Source organism: Anarrhichthys ocellatus, unplaced genomic scaffold (assembly GCF_004355925.1).
Source record: "Anarrhichthys ocellatus isolate YVR2014 unplaced genomic scaffold, GSC_Weel_1.0 scaffold41, whole genome shotgun sequence".
Taxonomy (NCBI): Eukaryota; Metazoa; Chordata; class Actinopteri; order Perciformes; family Anarhichadidae; genus Anarrhichthys; species Anarrhichthys ocellatus.
This window is the reverse complement of record NW_022280071.1, coordinates 1,575,739-1,594,798: the sequence shown is the minus strand read 5'-3', so window position 1 is coordinate 1,594,798 and position 19,060 is coordinate 1,575,739. Positions and strand designations below refer to the sequence as shown.

Sequence of the window (19,060 nt, the reverse complement as noted above, 5' to 3'; positions counted from 1 at the left end):
GAGGGCACACATGCACTGAAGCATGATGCATCTAATTGCACTGCAAATACAACCAGAGTTTGCTGCAGACACGTCTGCACCTGTGTGGTCCGACCTGCAGGACTCCCCTGTTGACCTGCATGTTTGTCTTGTAACTGTCAAAGTAAGATGAGATACATCTCAGTAGTCTTTAGAACATGCTGTACGCTATAGTCTGTGACTACACGGCACCTTAGTTACTCTGGGTTGTGATTTGATTGTACCAAGTGGAGATTGCAGGACTGCCCGCTTGTGTACCTACCTGATGTTTTTTTGTAGCACTCGTGTCATAGAAGAGGTTGTACTTTGACCAGTTTACTTTAAGGGGACCCAGTGTTTCAGTGTTTGCCATTAAGTGTGAACCACACGAGTTGTCCGTCTCTGATTGGATGAAGGACAAGGTTTCCACTAGATAGTTGCAGTACGTAGAGCCCTCCCTGACAGAGGAAAGAACAAGGTCAGTAGGCTGTAGTGTCCTCTCAGCACAGACCAAGGAAAGTCAAAAAAGGCTGGCTGACATTTTGACATCAGACACAAATGCGTGAGAGCGGAGCAGCCACAGCGTACGGGAGTTGGAGTCTAAAAGGGACCAAAAAGAAGAATTGTCAGGACTCTGGAACTGAGGGGAGATTAGATGAGATACTACTCAGAAAAACTCACAAACATAAAGTGAACTGTAACATGCCCACAGGGTTAAAAATCTCAAACTCTCACAGAGGTCAACTATCCAGTTGCACAATGCCTCGTGATGTTTTCCCACCACTGCTGCTCCTGCTGCTGTTCCTTTCTGTGTTTGGGGCGTCCCACGCCTGCCTGCAGGACCCCGCTTCAGCCTACAGATTCACTGGAGCTGTGTGTCGCCTTACCTACCCTGCAGCTGTTGTGTGTGAGTGGGATTTTGGTGTTCACCTCCAAAGATGTACTTTATTCTATTTAATCAATGTAACACTTCATCCTTCTGTTAAACAACCTACATTGCTGTGATGAGGAGTTCTTAAAAGATTTCAAACTAGTGGTAATGTTTGTGATTTTCAAAATCAAAACCACATTTCCTACAATCACTGATGCTTGTTCTGAAAATAATGTATCAAAACCGCTCGTTTTGAAGAAGAAAAATAAGTTGTAAGAGATTTTTCATTCTTCTAAGAGAAAATCAAACAGACGTCCCTCTGTTAGCCAGGCTCAGCCTCAAACACTGTAAGATGAAGTGTAGAAGACTGCCAGACTAGTGTGTTTGTAGCATACACATTGTTCAATTATTAAAGTAGCTTAAAGGGTGCATGATATTTTTACAAACTATTTTTCTATTCTCTTGTTTCCCTTATTCCATTCTGACTTCTTTGTATTTGTACATGCCGATGAATACCCAGCTGCTTAGGTGTGTGTTTCCCCAGCTGTCTGCCGTGTACTTGTCCTTAAGTGTTTCTGACCATATCGTGGTTGTGTGCTTCTGGCAGTGAATGAGAAAACTACTAAAGTGATTGAGGCAGCGTTCCAACATGCCAGATACCCAAGTGTGAAGGGAGAGAAATCTCTGCTCTTTATAGGCAGAGTCATATACGGTCTGGACAAGTAAGTCAACACACACAATCTCACACAAATAGACAGGAACAAAATGTCCTTAAGTCATGTAATGATTATCTATCGATCCACCCAGTTTGGAGATTCACAACCTGTCAATTGGTCGGAGTGCATTTGAACTGCATCCAGGTGAAGGCATCGCCTTGGAAATAGGCAACGTGTCTGCAGTCTTCAGAGGGACCATCCAGTATGGATACGGCAGCTGGCTGTGAGTCTGAGTTAGTGTGTGATCAGCAACAATTCATGTGTTCACATTCACATTAAAAATCCTGTGATTGTCTGAGAAAAACAAAAATAGTACGAAATAATCACAAAAAATGATATCCGACAACGAATATACTGTGGATTGGTGTTATGGTGGTGTTATAATATGACTTGACTAATGCGACTTATTTAGTCCTATTAGTGCCATTTAAGGTCCACATGAATATTCAATTAAGGAAAAATAATGACCTGGTTTAAGGACTAAACTTGATGAAGAGTCGGGAATTCAGAATACAGACCTTTGGAGAGATACACTGTAACAAACAGAACTAGCTGTAATGTTTTCCAGGTTGGTTGTGAAAGACTTTCAAATGATAAGACACAGCCAGGTTTCAGTATGACAAAGAAACCGATATGATTATCTGATACCAAATATTATGTATTATTATTATTAGGATACTCCACACTACACATACCAACCTGTCCAGAATCACTGAACATGGATATCATTGCCTCTCATACAAACTTCCAAACATGCACACACCATACGTAATCTAATTAGATCTAGACTCCCGGACTCTGGTCATATTATCACAATCATTGTAACTGCTTTGTTATTGTCTGTATTCAATTTCAATTCAATTCAATTCAATTTATTTTTGTATAGCCCAAAATCACAAATTACAAATTAGCCTCAGATTTGCCTCAGAGGGCTTTACAATATGTACACATTTGACATCCTCTCACATCACACCTGTGGGAGAGTAATAGAGGAGGGATCCCTCTCCCAGGATGGACAGAAGTGCAATAGATGTCATGTGTAGAACAGGATAACTGAATTACAACACATTCAATGTATGACAGAACCACGGCAGGAGGCAAGACCTGGTCCAGGTATAACCCGGATACACAGGAACCTGTGAGGCGAGAAAGCACAGAGACTCTGGTGAAGAAGCAGGTCAATAATGTGCATTAATGGTATCGGTAATATGAAATAGTAATGCGAGTAATAATAAAAGTGATATTAGCAGTTGGAGTCAGCAGGGCCATGGTAGGAGGAAGGACCAGGGTCCAGATGAAACCATGCTCCATGGAAACCTGTGAGGAGAGAAAGCACAAGGACTCCGGGGAAGAGACAAAATCAGTACTGTGCATTAATGGTATTGGTAATAGGGTTAATAATGTTAATAATGAAGATCGTAGTAGGTGTGAGCAGGGCCATGGATGGTTGAAGGACCAGTGTCCATGTAGGTGAAAAAAGGCAGTCCTAGAAATTAGTTTTATCTGAGAATTAAAAGAAAAATCCTGATCAAAGGTAACTCCAAGATTCTTGGAGTTACCTTTGATCATTAGATACCTATATCATTAGATACCTATATCATTAGATAACTGATGTCGGAGGCCCAGTAGAATAACTTCAGTTTTGTCTGAGTCTAACATCAGGAAGTTGCAGGTCATCCAAGTTTTTATGTCCAGCTTGCAGTTTAGCAAGCTGATTGGTTTGATCGATATATATAATTGAGTATCATCTGTGATACTCAACAGTGAAAGTGTATAGAAACCCTTTTTATTGTCATTTACACATACATGAAATTTGACCTCTGCATTTGACCCATCCCTGTATATAGGGAGCAGTGGCTGCCACTGACAGGCACCTGGGGAGCAGTTCAGTGTCTTGCTCAGGGACACTTCGACACGTGGGGGTCCCAGTCGAGGATCGAACCGTTGACCCTGCGGTTACCAGACAACCCTCTTAAGCCAGTGAGCCACGGTCGCCCCCGTGTTGAGTGTTTTCTGATAATATTGCCTAGAGGAAGCATATATAAGGTGAACAAGATTGGTCCAAGCACAGAACCTTGTGGAACTCAATAATTGACGTCGGTCTTCATCGAGGCTTCATCGTTTACATAAACAAACTGAGATCGATCCGATAAAGAGGATCCAAACCAGTTCAGTGCGGTTCCTTTGATGCCAATATAATGTTCAACATTATATTGGCATTATATTGACAGAAATATTTTTTATGGCTGGCTATTTTATTTGTTCCTATAACTAGTGGGGAAACTTGTAAATTGTTGTCTGTAGTTATAATGGTTATAAGTGAAGGTACTGAAAGCCTTGTTATTGTTGTTATTGCCCAAAATGGTATTTACGGACAAGATCCTGGAAAGTGATGAAGGAGTTATTCTGGAACATGTGCTGCCTCTTAGTTTCCTTGTGGTGAAGGAGAATGCTGTATTGTTGAGTAATAAAGGTTGTGCTATATTGGTTTGTATCTACATGATGTCATTTTGGATTTATTGATTTTATACATTTTCCACCAAGCTTTCAGGGTCGTTGAGTTTTTGAAGCATGTATGTTGTTTTATGGAGGGACTGAGGTTATACCATGGAGCGAATCTCCTTTGTTTTACTATCTTCTTTTTTAGAGGAGCAATAGAGTCTGAAACATTATTCAGCTATTGTTCGGTCTTAATGATTGTTCTCTATTTGTGCTAGTTTTAAATTAAGCTTAAGTATTTCTGGACATTCTGCAATTGCCTTGCAGAAAAGGGGTTCGGATCATATTCTCAGATTTTGGACTAACGTTGCAAGTTGCATTTTACAAGTGGAAGAGGTCATTGGTGTTGTGTTCAGGCACTGCATGTCCCACAGATTCCATGTCAGTCAAACAGTGAGGTCTTCACTGTTACACCTCTCCCTGTGTTCCTGTTGATTTAGCTTAACGTTCTGATTGTTGCTCTTTCAACATTTTCCCAGTAAATTGATTTGTATTTATTTGCAATTTGTATTTCTTTTTCATCTAGTGTCAACGTTGCACATTCAATTGACTTTGAAATTGAATCTCAGATTGACCTCGGAATCAACCCCAAACTTTGTGAGTACCTTATTTTTTTGTACGTGTTTATGGATTGAGGCACGATAGAAATGCACTGAAAACACTGCTTGAGTTGTACCAGTAGTCAATTCACATTTTTGTTAACATGAGTTCTCATACTTCCTAGTGCACACCATTAACTCCTGGTTGACCCAGGTGCACCTTTGGCAAAACACTTTTTTTTTTTTTTATTGAAAGACAAGAGACAATATTAGACAATACATAGACATAACAACAATAGGATGACAAGAACAGTGGGATAAAAGCTAGCAAACATCATATAGTCAGTGTGTGTGTGTGTGTGTGTGAGAATGTCCTTGAGCCTTTTGAGATGAAAGGAGAAAAAAAAAAATAATAATGATAATAATAATAATTAAAAAACAAAGTATGTGTGCATATGGAAGTTCATGTATGCATGTACGTGGGTTTCAATTGGTTGTCAGGCAAGAAAAACAACAAAACAAAAATCAATAGTAGCAATAAATACATTAAAAAAATAGATATATACTATACAAATTTTAATATTAATAGGATGGGTGGTGTCACGGTTGCAGAAACATAGTGAGGGATGACCAGGTGGAGTGGTGTTCTGCTGTATTGTATATGATGGACGAGGTTAGATTGTCCATTGAAATATATTCTATCATTAAGTTTCTCCAGTGTGTGATGTGTGTGTTATTTCTTGATTTCCAGTTCATGAGGATAGTTTTCTTGGCGATAGTTAGGGCCACGAGGAGTAATTTGCGATTTGTTTTACTCAGATGTATTGTTGAGATGTCTCCTAGTAGGCACAGTGAAGGGGATAATGGGACGAGGCAGCCCAGGAAGACAGACAGTGACTCAGTTATTTCTTTCCAAAAGTGATTAACTGGTGTGCAGTGCCAGGTGGCGTGAACATAGCTATCCGGGCTGTTTTGAGTGCAATGTGGACAGATATCTGACGTGAATCCCATTTTAAACATTTTTTGCCCAGTGTAATGAATTCTGTGAAGTATTTTATGCTGTATTAGTTGTAAATTGGCATTTTTAGTCATGAAGTAGATGTTATTGCAGATTTGGTTCCAGAAATCAGCATCAGGAGTGATAGACAGGTCTGATGCCCATTTTCTTGATGGTATGGATGATGTTTTGTCAGACTGTGATATTACTCTACATATTTTTGAGATTAACTTTTTTGAGGAGGGGATATTAATTAATTCTGAGGTTGAGGTGTGTAGTTCTAGGTTAGTGGCCTTAGTGTTAAGTTTGGATTGAACGGATGATTTGAGTTGCAGATATTCCAAAAATTGGTTGCTCATGATGCCGTACTTCTGAACCAAGTGGGGAAATGAAACCATGGTGTTATTATTGAAGATATGTTTCAGATGAGTGATGCCTTTAGCGGACCATGTGTGGAGATTAAGAGGTGTCTTGTGACTTAGAAAATCAAGATTGTTCCATATGGGAGTAAAATTTGAAGGTGCAAAAGTGATGTTATTGATTTTGTGGAATTTCCCCTAGGCTGTCAAAACTCTTAACAAAGCCAAAAGGTTAACAGTGGCAAGATTGGAAAAGGGATGTAGCTTAATCTATTTGTTTTACCCCAGCCTCCTTACTGAGTGAGAAGCTAACTAATGTTATATTATAACCCTAGTTCTATGAGCACAGACTGAGCCCTCTGCTGGACTCTATGGGGAATACTGTCTTCCAATCACGAGCACCCAATCACCCCCTGAAAATGTGCAATAGGTGGGGGAGGAGTCTGTGTGAGAAGGACGTGATAACTTCAGATTAGTTGTCATCGGTACTGTCATGGAGAGGCGTTTTTTATTTCAGCAAACTGCCTGATGTTTATCCATGATTCGTCATCCAAATCTGTGGTGTAGAATCCAAAATACTTCTTTACATTACTTTTTTAGAAGGTAGGCAGCTGCTGGCTCAGTATACTGGAACATTGTTGTTCTACTTCAAGCACTTCATAATATAGACAAATATCAACCAACTGTCTTTATCCTCCCCGGATATGTTCTCCCATCTGTTGTGTTATTTCTGTTATTATTTCTCCTCTCTCAGACTGCAGAGACGGTAAGGTAGCAGCAGACACATCGGACTGTTATCTTCATTTTCACAAGCTCCATCTGCATCTGCAGGGTGACAAAGAGTAAGTTATAAAACAGAACCCTGACGGGCTGTCAACAGCACAACAGAATAAGTATGTGACCATGCTGTGTGTTTGCTATTTTTGGTCAGACCAAACTGGCTGAGGAAGGTCTTCACCGACTTCATTACCTTTACTGTAAAACTGGCCATCAAGGGACAGGTGAGGGCGAGAGAAACACAACTACAGGAGAGTACATGTTGATTAGCATGTTAAGGTTATACTGTAGCAATGATTAGTCTGTTTTCAAATGCAGATTTGTAAGGAGATCAACAAGGTGGCAAACATACTGGCTGACTTCATACAGGACACAGCAGGTGTGAATCCATAACTTAAATAAATACTGATCTGATTCGTACAAATATTTTCTTTATCTGGAATGTCTCTTAATATTACTGTGTGTGTGTGTGTGTGTTTGTGTGTGCTTACAGGTCAGTTCCTCAGTTATGGAGGCATCAGTGTGGACATTGGTGTAACTGCTGCTCCTGTCATCAATGCTAACTACATAGAATCGTACCACAAGGTAAATAATACCTGTATAAAAATAAAATGCACAAACATATCTCATAGCGATTGTCTTGAAATCATCAGACAAGAAAAGTCAAATAAAAGTACTGTTAAGATATTAAGACATTAAGACAGGCAAAAAAGGAGAAATTGTCAACTTTGTCAAACATTGCTGATATGCAATTGTTTAGGGGAGACTGGACTGTAGTACATCATATCCAATGGAACTCCAACTCTTGGCTAGTCCTCTGCCCACCCCAAACATTTCTATACATTGTATCCCCTCTCTATCATAACTGGATAGCAGTAGTGTTCAGAGTTCAACGGTTCATATCGAAGTGTACATGTAGATCTTTCTTTTAGGTGTAAGAGTTCATATAGTTGTCTTTCTGTTCATCCCTTGGCTTTTACATTTTTTTTTTCATAAATCTTACAGGGGCTGACCAACTACAACAACACTTCCGCTGTCATCAATGACTCTGTATTCCACCCAAGGCAGCTGACTGAAAACAGGATGCTCTACTTTTGGGTCTCAGGTCAGCAGATGGCATTACATTGTCTTTTGAGTTTCGGAAGTAGAGGTACATTAGAACGAAAAGACACATTAGTAAGTATCCAACGATGTGTCAAGTCTCAATGCTCTTGTTTATTTAAGGATTTAAGTTCTAGATTTGATGTTAATAACAATGAAAAACTGATACATGTTGGTCATGAAATTTCTTTACAATAGAATCAATTGCATCAAAATAATTCTTTGCATTCATATTTGTATTTAGATATAGTATCCGTGTAGTCAAGTCTCGTACTGTATTTATGCTCAGTGCCAACTTTCAGTGCCAGTGCAGGAAGAAGTGTAACCTTCAAGCAGCAAGGTGGAAGATGAGGTCAGGGTCGGGGATGGCCCTGACCTGAGTTGGACTTTCACCTGCACATTCTGTGACAGACCTGCAATTCATTTGAGCACTTTTATTAACTGTAACCTGAAACTTTTCCTAATGTTTTAGTTGCCTAACCTCAACCATACCTTTCACCATTACCATAATCTTCCTTCTTCGTCAACGATATTGTTTCGACAGCAACTTTTAGTTTGGTTAAATTATGTAGACTCTTGATTTTCAACAGAATATATTTCTATATGTCGTGAACACATGGAATCACTTTTGTGATGCAGTCACCATGTCCACCATGTTTTTTCAGGCATTGCTCTAATGTCAAATTAAGTCTCTGAATTGCTGTTGTTATACCTGGTAAAACATTCAAAGTCATCTATGCAAACTTTAAAACATAACCTCCATGGAAACAATATAACTTCAGGAATAAATGTCTATCTTCACACTACTCCAGTATGGTAGCCAACGAGCAGACGCTCACAGGCAGCAGTGTAGGTCAGTGTCTCAGTTATCAAGATGATCTTCTTTCTTTGTGATTTAGAGGTGTTTTTAAAGTCGTGTCTGTTACTGCTCTATAACTTGTGTTGAACCCCAGACCAGGTCTTGAACCCCTTGTTTACTGCTGCCCACCAAGATAGCCGTCTCCAACTCAACATCTCTGGAGCAGAACTCACTGTAAGTACATCACTTTCAAATATGGCGTGTAGTATGTTATTGATACAATTGGTACTTACTACTGAGACATTATTGGAGCTTGACTAAGATTACAAACCTGAACTATGCTTTGTGCCTGTACATCTTTCCGAACCAGGACATCTTGTCACAGATGTTTAATGTTAAATTGTGGCAGTTTTATCTGTTGTCGGGACTTAAATTATATTGATAAATGTGATTTCAGGAACTATTCAAGACTAATCTCTCCAGTGCAATGCCTGCATTTATTAGAGAGGTAATATGGAAAACCTGTTTATCTCTGCAGATACAAACACATACACCTTTGTAAGGCGAGATGAGACGTATGAGACATATTGCCTTTGTGTATTTAGTGTCTGCTGGAATCAGGTTCTCCACAGCTAAGAGTGTGGAGTTCATCTGTTCCCTACCTAAACACCTCCACCTATGGTACGACTGTCTGGGGGACGGCCTCTGGGGAGCTTCACTGTGGGACTCAAGGCACACCAATACTCTTCTTTAAAATGGTATTTTGCCTTACTCTTCATTGCTTTCTTCTGACAGAACATTTATCAGACATCTGATTGAAAGTCTACCACAAGACATTATTCCTTCACTACACCATGGAGCTTTCTATTGTGTAGTGTGGTACGAAATACTTTATCAAACCCCCTATGGGGAAACTGAGTGACATCATATGTTGACATCAACATATTCATGGACACCAGCATTATCTTGATCCTCAGTACAACCATAAACCTGGTCATCAACCGCAGATCACAGTCAGTGACAATCTTCATTAAAAAAATCAACAGCAGCAGGGACCAAAGGCTTCCTCAATCTCTCTGAAGAGTACTTGGGCATAATAAGTTCATTATTGACTGCATCTTCCACTGACCTGTTTGCCCGGAAGGTAACCTGCGGGGCTCCAGCAGAAGTTCTTTGATGTTCTTTTGGTGGGTCAATTTTTGGATGTGCTCACTAAGCCGGGTTTCAGTGAAGTAGAGGAATGCGGATCTGTAATAGTCTGTTTGCTCTGTTCAGAAGCAGAAACTCAAGCATCTTCTTTGCCAGAGAGCGGACTTATTGATGGAAGCGCCGTTCAAAATCCCTGCTGTTACAATGTAGCGTACGCTCCCATAGATAGCGGCTGCTGCTCTGTTTTAAAGCTCAGTAAAACTTTCTGGTTCGGTAAAAAGTGGTATAAAAGCACATTGTCGGATGTTTAGGAGTTCCTCCCCGGTGAGTCTAACCAGAAAAGGAAAGCAAAAAATGTAACAAATAAAGAAAAACAGAGAAAGTACAAGCCAACCACAATAAGACTCCCATTCACAGCGCCATCTGGGTGAGCTCAGTGCTTGTCTTTGAAGATGTAGCGAACAAGTAACCTGTTTTTACAAAGAACCGTCTAAGAATCCGTTCGTTGGAAACAGGGTTTGGAAAAGGGCAGGCACTTTGAAAAAATACGTGGCAGGTGATTGGATGAATCACCATCGATCAGCAGTGGCGGCTGGTCAATAGAGGGCGCTAGGGTGCCCCCCCCCTTGAGCCACAAAAACAATAAATTATAATAAATTATACAAATTGTCAATATTTGTGTTTTTGAAACATAGAATGCACCCAGTAATATGTGTAAAATATGATACCTGCACAAAATATATGCTTTTCCTGCACGTCCTCTCAGCCTGTCTGCATGTCTCAGCAGTACTGGGGCGCTGGAAAAATGGCCCACAGGAGGCGGGTCTGTGAAGCAGTTAAGCCAATTGCTGTATTTTTCTTCCTGCGTCACCCGTCTGTTCCCACTGCCAAGGACAAGAGACAAGAGGAGTCTAAACAAGAGATAACCACACAGCATCGCCATGGAGACCTTACAGGAAGGATGCCCCCGCCTAACGACAGCCAAGAGGAGGAGTCTCCAACCTCATCATCAGGGACCGCCTCTGATCTCCCACTTTCCCCACCCATCCGAGACGAGGAGTCTTTACCTCCCTCCCCAGCACCTACTTCCACCCCCCAGACTCCATCCAGGTCCCTTTCCTCTCTCACACTCTCCCCATCCTCCCCCCACCTGGAGTTCACTGACCACATGAAAGAGCTGGTCATTGCTGAACAGCCATATCAAGACAATTACATAATCAGAATCAGCCTACTATCACTTGAAGAATATATCAAGGATTAGAGGACATATGTCCTTTTCCTATGCGAGGATCCTGAGACAGAGTATATTGTATGCCGATCAGATGCAAATGGTAAATGGTCAATGGACTAGTACTTGTCTTCAGACTACCATTCACCCCTATTCATACACCCATTCATCAGAATGAACTACCATTCATACTCATTCATACACCCCAGGCACAGCATACAGGTGCAAAGTGTCTTGCCCAAGGACACATCATCACGGACGACCCGCTGGACGACCCGCCCTCAGAGGCAAAAATTTTGGTTTTGGGCTATATAAATAAAGTGAATTGAAATGAATAATAAATAATTGAAAATCAGTTGAAATTATTAGTTGAAATCAATGGATAAATAGTTGAAAGGTGCAGCATCTACTGAACTAAAAATCAACATCTCAGTAGTCTGACAGCTTACTGTTCCACTTCAAAGTCAGCTGAAATGAAAACATTTGGAACATGATGGTGGGTTTGATGACAGGTTACTTCTCATTTATGCTAGCCTTCTTCAAGCTTAATAATGCCAAAGGCTTTGTTAAAAAGTGAAAATATGACCAGTGAGTGATTCTTTTTTGTTTTTGATGTGTAGGATGTGGCCATTGACATCGCAGCTTCCTATGCTGACAAGAAACTCTTCCTGCAGGGTAACCCGTCAGAGTAAGACCTTTCTTCTTACATTGTTCAAGACTTAATGAGCTTTCAATGACCTGCCTGCAAATTCAAGGTTACAACATGTGCATCCCTATTTTTAGTCCATCTAAGTCATATTTTTTGGTTTCATGACAGCCCCCCCCCCCCCCCCCCCATCTTTGCATTAATCATGCACAAAAATGCTTTTTCTACATAAACGTAGATAGAGAACTTGTTTTCACACAAAGGCAGATAGTCACACTAAAGATGTCAGCTTGCTCCAAACAAACCATTTCATAAGTGTTTTTTTAGTTGCTCTGAATGGCCACACTTGGAGGTGAGGTGAAGCCTCTAGTCATTGAGAGGGGCGAAATGGAATAATTGTTCAAATGGGAATAAAGGCACAAATGTCCCCAATAGAATTTTCACTTGGTGGTACACACAAGTTAATGTGGAGAACATGGAACAGAAGTTCAAACACTGTTTCCTTCACCTTCACACATCTGGCCCATCTGTGTTAAGTTAATCAGATTGTTTGAGTGCATGATTTAAAAAGTTACAGAAATTCTCGAATGCAACCTTACCAATTCAAAATATATTATGTACACACCACTATATCAGTTCCAATTCCTAGTCCATGTCCTGTACTTGGTGTGTGTGTGTGTGTGATGGTGGTCCTCCTTCTTTTCTAGGGTCTTTGTATTACAAGCTGAGCTGTCCTCACAAAATCAAACGGTACAGGTGAGTTCTGCCCCATTCGTGCTTTGCTGTTACATGGGGCGCATGTTGGTTTTCAGGCAATTAAACCAGTTTGTCTCCCACGGTGGTCGGCCTCAGAGAGCCCCCTATCGCTACAGCGGCTCGCTCACTGGATTGTTGATGCAATCTTCAGAAGTTGATAATAAAGGGGGCCTAAGGGCACATTCCACTAGGGCCAACGCGTCCTCTATGCCACTGTTCAGGTGTGAGTCTGGCCATCTCTTGGTCTTCTACTTCGGCCTTGTGACATGTTGCACCAAAATGCTAGAGACTATGAATAGAAAGATATTTTAAAAGAAAAGGTTATAAAATGAAAAGACATTTTGAGACTGCAAAGATGCCATAATGACCAGGAAAAGCCAAACAAACCCACCAGAGCGAGAGATGGAAGAGTAGAATCCTAACCAACTACAATCCAAAATGTGGAGATACCAAAGAACTGCTGCAACCTCCCACCTGCCAATTTAATCTTTTGGTTAAGTGCTGCGCTACACAAATCTGCCGTTTCATTTGGGTCACTTGGCACAACTTCTTTTTCTGACAGTCGGGACAACAGTTAAAAGGTTAACTTCAGAGAAGGAAGACTAATTGGGAAGATTTAGACCTAAAGTAGGATCTCACTTAAATTAGAACTAATATGAAATGCTTTACAATGTTCCCTGGTGCTTCTTATACTCTCAACTGCTGAATGGTGCATTCATCTTCTGAACAAAATTGAACTAATAACGTCAAAGAACCAATTTAATTGGTCAACATTCAATGACATCAGTCACTTGATCTATGGTCACATAATCCTGTTTATTCATACATGGCTCATTGGTATTCATTCTCATCACTTTTTCATCTCATATTCACATCATTCATTTGAATCCTCATTCATTCATTTATTTTTCTGTTTAGCAGTTCCGTGTTTAGTTAATGGATCAATAAATATTTCATTTCTAAAAAATGGGATCATATGATTTGTGTGTGTATATAAAATAATTTGCTACTGTACATGTTAAATGTAAACTCCATAGCAACCCTGAGATTGAGACTTAATTCATTAATTTTGAGTTATAATTACTTTTAGATATTTAGATATGAATTTATTATTAGGGCCCGAGCACCGACGTAGTCGGAGCGGAGGACCTATTGTTTTTCGAATGTTTTTTCTTATTCTTATTATTATTTTTGGTGTTTCGTCACAAAAAGGAGGTGCTTGGGATACTGGGAATTTTGTGAAATTTGGCACGCAAGCCAGAATTTGCGAAAATTGCAGTCTGATTGGGGTGTCCAACTGCGGTAGGAAATATTGGCTCGATAGCGCCCCCTATTGAGTAGCCCCAACATTGGGTTTCACCTAGCTGTATGAAATTTGGTAGGTATGTGGAACGTGATGAGACGCACAAAAAATCCTCTTGGAGTTTTTCATTAAACCAAACAGGAAGTCGGCCATTTTGACTTTTATGACGTTTTTTGACCATTTCAAGGCGTCATACTTTAACGAACTCCTCCCAGAGATTTGACCCGATTGACTTCAGATTCGGTCAGTATGCTCTTGAGACCTTGCCAGTGAAAAGTTACTCAAAGATCAAAAAGTTATCGAACTATGTGTCCGTGGCGTGGCGTCAAAAAAACACCATTCACCGCGAAACAGGAAGTTGTTGTAACTCGGCCGTACATTGTCTAATCTGCTCCAAATCTCTCATATGTCATAACATCCTGACCCGGAACACATCTATATGACAATATCGAATCATAGTAATAGCGCCACCTAGTGGCAACTGGAAGTTGTAAGTTGTATACTTTGACATCCAGCTCCTCACAGATTGATCAGATCCCTCTCAAATGTTGTCAGAACAGCCTTAAGACCTTGGTAATGCTTCATTGTGAAGATTGTAAGAAGTTGTCGAAGGGCGGCGACGTGGCGGCTCGGCGAATTTCGATCCTTCGCCATGAAGGAATAAACTGATGTATCTCGACTCCACATCATCAGATCTTTACCAGATTTCACATGTTTGATTAGACTCCAGGCCTGAAGACAACTGCAGGCCAATTTTGAATCATAGTCATAGCGCCACCTACTGGTAACAGGAAGTTAAAGTCATTATACTTTGGCTTGTTTCTCTTAGTAGGTAAATCAAATCAATATCAAATTAGTTCCACACAAATATAAGAAGTTCATAATGCCAGTTCATGAAGCTTTTGATGTTTCGTCGAACGCCGTTGCCGTGGCGATGCAGTCTCCGCCGTTAACAACGAAGGTCATTTTGAGAGGCTAAAAATGCTCGAAACATAAACAAACTTGGCAAGCAGATTACAAGCCCGAAATGTAGTTATAGACTATGATTTTATTGGTTCAGAGTGGCAAATCGCCTCAATAGCGCCCCCTACAAAATTTCGACGAAGCAGCCTTCGCAGTATGTTTGACCTAGATGTATGAAATTTGGTTGGAACATGTATCACATATGGACTTAAATAAAAGTCTCTTGGGGCCATGCTCTAAACCCAACCGGAAGTCAGCCATTTTGAATTTTTTAGGAATTTCTAGTGTCGTTTTTGTCATTTCCAGGCCCTGGACTTTAACGAACTCCTCCTAGGGAATTAATCAGATCAACTTCAAATTTGGTCGGTACAGTCTAAAGACCTTTGTGATGAAAGGGTACTCAAAGCTTGTTGTTTCGTGAAAAGCTGTTGCCGTGGTGACGCATTCTTCACCATGAAAAATTAAGGTGTTTTTGAGGGGCTAAAAATGCTCGAAACATAAGCAAACTTGGCATACACATTTCAAGCCCAAAATGTAGTTATATAATATGATTGTATTGGTTCAGAGTGGCAAATCGGCTCAATAGCGCCCCCTACAAAATTTCGACGAAGCAGCCCTCGCAGTATGTTTGACCTAGATGTATGAAATTTGGTTGGAACATGTATCACATATGGACTTAAAATAAAGTCTCTTGGGGCTATGCTCAAAACCCAACCGGAAGTCAGCCATTTTGAATTTTTTATGAATTTCTGGTGGTTTTTTTCCATTTCCAGGTGCTGTACTACGAACTCCTCCTAGGGAATTAATCCGATCAGCTTAGAATTTGGTCAGAACAATCTGAAGACCTTAGCGATTAAAAGTTACTAAAAGCTTTAGGTTTCATCGAACGACGTGGATATGGTGTGATGGCCATTTTACATGGTTCACCATCATCCATCAAGCTGTTGTAACTCGACTGTACTTTGTCAAAACTGTCCCAAACTTGACATGCTTGTTGACTGTCATGGCTTTAGGACTTCTGCATGCCAATATTAACTCATAGTCATAGCGCCACCTACTGATAAGCACGGACGTAAGCAGGATTCTATAATTACAGCGGCCCAAACACTGAACTTATTGAAAGGGTTTGTGGGCGCACCATGAGAAAAAGACTTCTCTGATCTAAATATGTGCAAACTAAGATGCTTGGAGAGCAAAAGTTAGATAACAGTGGATTTTCAAACCATGCCAGTGGGCATTAGTATAAATGATCTGTCCAGAGCTTCTTCATGAGAATCAGGTTAAACGTTACAATGAATGCTTCACACTAGAGTCTAAAGTTACAGAAGAACTTAAAATAAAAACAGTGTTAATTTAAAGTGTTCAAGTAACAGCAAATGGCACTACTGTTTTGTTAACTTTCATGTAAGTCCAAATACAATCAGCAGGACACTGCAGGGAGTTGAACCCCATCCCAGTAAACTGACAGTCTGTTCTGTTACAAACACTGAAGCGCATTCACACACATTAATTTTCTTAATGATCTTTAAAGGCTTACATTTATGATTGTATCGGATGTACAGTCAAAACATTTGAGGCTTAAGACCTGGCAACATGATCTTGCTACGCTGCTGGTCTACGCAGGAAATATCTCACTCGTGCACGCAGAGTGTGATGGTCACAGAAATTCATGGCCGCGTTACCCAGAGTCCTGCCAGTACCAGGAAATACCGTTTAACTTGTGCACGCAGTGTATGATGGTCACAGAAATGCATGGCCAGAGTCCTGCTAGTACCCTCGATGTGCATGAAGTTGCGAGGGCCCGATCAATGCTGCTCACAGCTTTAATTAATATTTATATTTGCTACAAGCAATAACCTTTTATAACTAAGTGGCTTTCTTGCCTTGCTTTTGTTTATGTAGTTATTTTAAGCCAGACCGTGATGTTTTTCCTAAACTTTACTAAATACGTTTTAACCCATTTGGAAAAAAAAGTGCATATTATAATATTTAATTACTATTCTGATAACAAAAAATAAATCAGTAACACAAAAGAAAGTGTTCTCCCCCACCCATTTAAATCATTTCCATTCATGTCACTTGTTCAAATGATACTTGTGTGTTTATGTTTGACTGGACTTGTTGAATCACCTCTGCTTCTTTTTCCAGCTAGATGAGGATCACGTGGACTTCATAAGAGAAGCTGTGGAGAAGATAGGCATTCCCAAGGTCCTGTCTGGTGAGGCTAGAGAGATATGGATAATGAAATAAACTCTGTCTTAAACCTCAACCTATTGACCCCACCAACATCAAGCATTCTCCTAGAATGTCTTAGATAAAATGACTGTCAATGTAGCATTTACAAAATAAAGACAGTGATATAAGAACTTAAGTACTCAGTACTATGATTAAGGCAATTGCAATTCATTTTATAGAAATTACTGTACCAATTTTTTAAATGAGCACGGCAGGATTGCATTCAAACAAATGGTTCCTTGCAGCCGATTTTCTCCTCAAATATATTCATTTTCAATTGTTGACTGTTGCAAAATTGGTAATTATTGTTTTATTTTTGATATAGTAGTATATGACCAATCATTATCAACAGCATTGCTCAGCAACAGCAGGATCAAAATGTAGCTTCACGATGTGAAAGTAGAAGCTGTAATGGTTACATGTTGCATCGTGTTTGGTTCCAGCTCTGGAGATTGAGCTCACCAGGCTGTTGGACAAACAGGGAGCTAACTTATTTGACATCTTCAACCCAGAGGTGCTTCCTCAGGATGTGAGTGTTCTCTTGACTTTTTTTCATCTCGTCAAGTGTCCTTTTTTGTGTTGTACTTCATTGTACTTCATTGTACTTGGTAGTTACATTGCTACTCTATTTTCCGTTCCATCTCTGTGCTGCAGGGCTTTGTGGTGATTCAGATGGATTTTGGTTTCCCTCATCACCTCCTGACTCAGTTCCTTAGGAAGGCTCTACAGTGACGATGCAACCCTGAAGCAATTTGGGCCAGATTTGTTTTTAGTGACTTGACTATGCTGCTGTAATCCTGTAAATGTCCCCGCTGCGGGACTAATAAAAGGATTATCTCTCTTAAAAGTGTTGTTCATATTAGAAAGAATGTACCCTTCCAAGTGATTATCGATATTACGCGTAACAAAACATTTCGATGTACATTTGTTTAGATAAAAACCCTTTCTTTCACTCATGCAAACTACTTCACACTTGGAGGGTCTGGAGACCCCATGAAGTGCTTCTTCGAATTTGGTGCAATTTGGACGTGGGTCAAGTTCAATATGAATAAACTTTGAATAAACAAGCACACAGCAATCTGTGTAGCAGCGGGGGCGGAGCTTCAGGGGTCTGCTGACTCGTGCATGTCATCTGCAGCGGGCAGACCACGGCTGGCTCCCTGAGGTTCACTATGCAGTTAATATAAAGACAAATTTCGTGCACCCATTGAATTCAACTCAAACTGTTAAAATATCAAAGGATAGCTCAAACATATTCTGACATTCACTGTAAATTCATTTGCGCCGCGTATTCGCTTCATTCGCGCCGCCGGTCTCGCCGGGGACTATTTGTGTTCATTCACGTGAATCATGCGAATCTCGCTGGACATCCCGCAGAGGGGGCGTGGCTTATCGCCCTGAAAGCCGTTCAACTGTCCGCCATTAACCATGGAAAAAATAACCTATATTTCTGCTTAGTACGTGTTGTGGAAGTCCTAGATATCCCGGGAAACTAAACGCCGTCATGTCTGGGTTCATAACATAGTCCAGAGGAGCTCCATGGATTTTATCGAGGTGTATTCACTGTGTCTAGCAAGCCACACAAGTCGCTGTTTACTACAGCTGTATGAACACAAAATAAACTGATTTGGCTGTGATTTAACAGCAATAAACCGACAAAAAGGGACTCCGAAATAACTACGTAATGATGCCGATTTGTGTCACGATCAGGCTTTGCCCTGTGTGTTCTGTGTCTTTGTTTCTTTCTGTAGCTCCTCACTCACCTAATCAGTTCATTCAGTGCACCTGCCAGTCACACTCAGCTCATTACTCTCACCTGCTCACTCTGCCTCTTCACTATTTAAACCCCTGCCGCACACACACACACTGCCAGATCATTGTTTGTTTTCGGACCTACCCGCCCGTTTTGCTCGTCCTGTTTCCGGTTTTCCAGTCTGCCTGTTCTGCCCTTTCCTGCCGGATTTTCCCCCTCGTCTTTTGTCTTGTCCCTGGATTCCCTGTTTGTTTTTGGTTATCATTAAAACCTTTTTTCACTACACCTGTCTGCGTTTGAGTCCTCACCATGCCCCGTGACAGATTTGTACTTGTCTTCTCAATGGAGCTCGGATATGCTAGGGTATGCTAA

The 19,060-nt window shown here is 40.6% G+C and overlaps 1 protein-coding gene across 1 annotated transcript; it reads left to right on the top strand.

Annotated features, from left to right (window-relative positions):
* The first annotated feature begins 137 nt into the window (after window positions 1-137).
* Window positions 138-17,896, top strand: cetp (cholesteryl ester transfer protein, plasma). Its single transcript, XM_031868128.1, has 17 exons — window positions 138-904; window positions 1,476-1,590; window positions 1,676-1,807; window positions 4,610-4,680; window positions 6,733-6,820; window positions 6,910-6,979; window positions 7,074-7,134; window positions 7,249-7,340; window positions 7,761-7,860; window positions 8,810-8,889; window positions 9,113-9,163; window positions 9,261-9,413; window positions 11,653-11,720; window positions 12,386-12,434; window positions 16,849-16,918; window positions 17,379-17,464; window positions 17,590-17,896. The coding sequence occupies exons 1-17, from the start codon at window positions 556-558 to the stop codon at window positions 17,665-17,667; spliced, it is 1,713 nt and encodes a 570-aa protein (XP_031723988.1). The 5' UTR covers window positions 138-555; the 3' UTR covers window positions 17,668-17,896.
* The last annotated feature ends 1,164 nt before the right edge of the window (window positions 17,897-19,060 follow it).

What these genes read in the sequence shown, in the direction of transcription:
- cetp (XM_031868128.1), top strand. Translation starts at nt 556, where the DNA reads ATGCGTGAGAGCGGAGCAGCCACAGCGTACGGGAGTTGGAGTCTAAAA. An exon ending in GCTCTACTTTTGGGTCTCAG is followed by an intron (nt 7,861 to 8,809) that starts GTCAGCAGATGG and finishes GTTGAACCCCAG; the next exon opens with ACCAGGTCTTGAACCCCTTG. An exon ending in TGCCTGCATTTATTAGAGAG is followed by an intron (nt 9,164 to 9,260) that starts GTAATATGGAAA and finishes TTGTGTATTTAG; the next exon opens with TGTCTGCTGGAATCAGGTTC.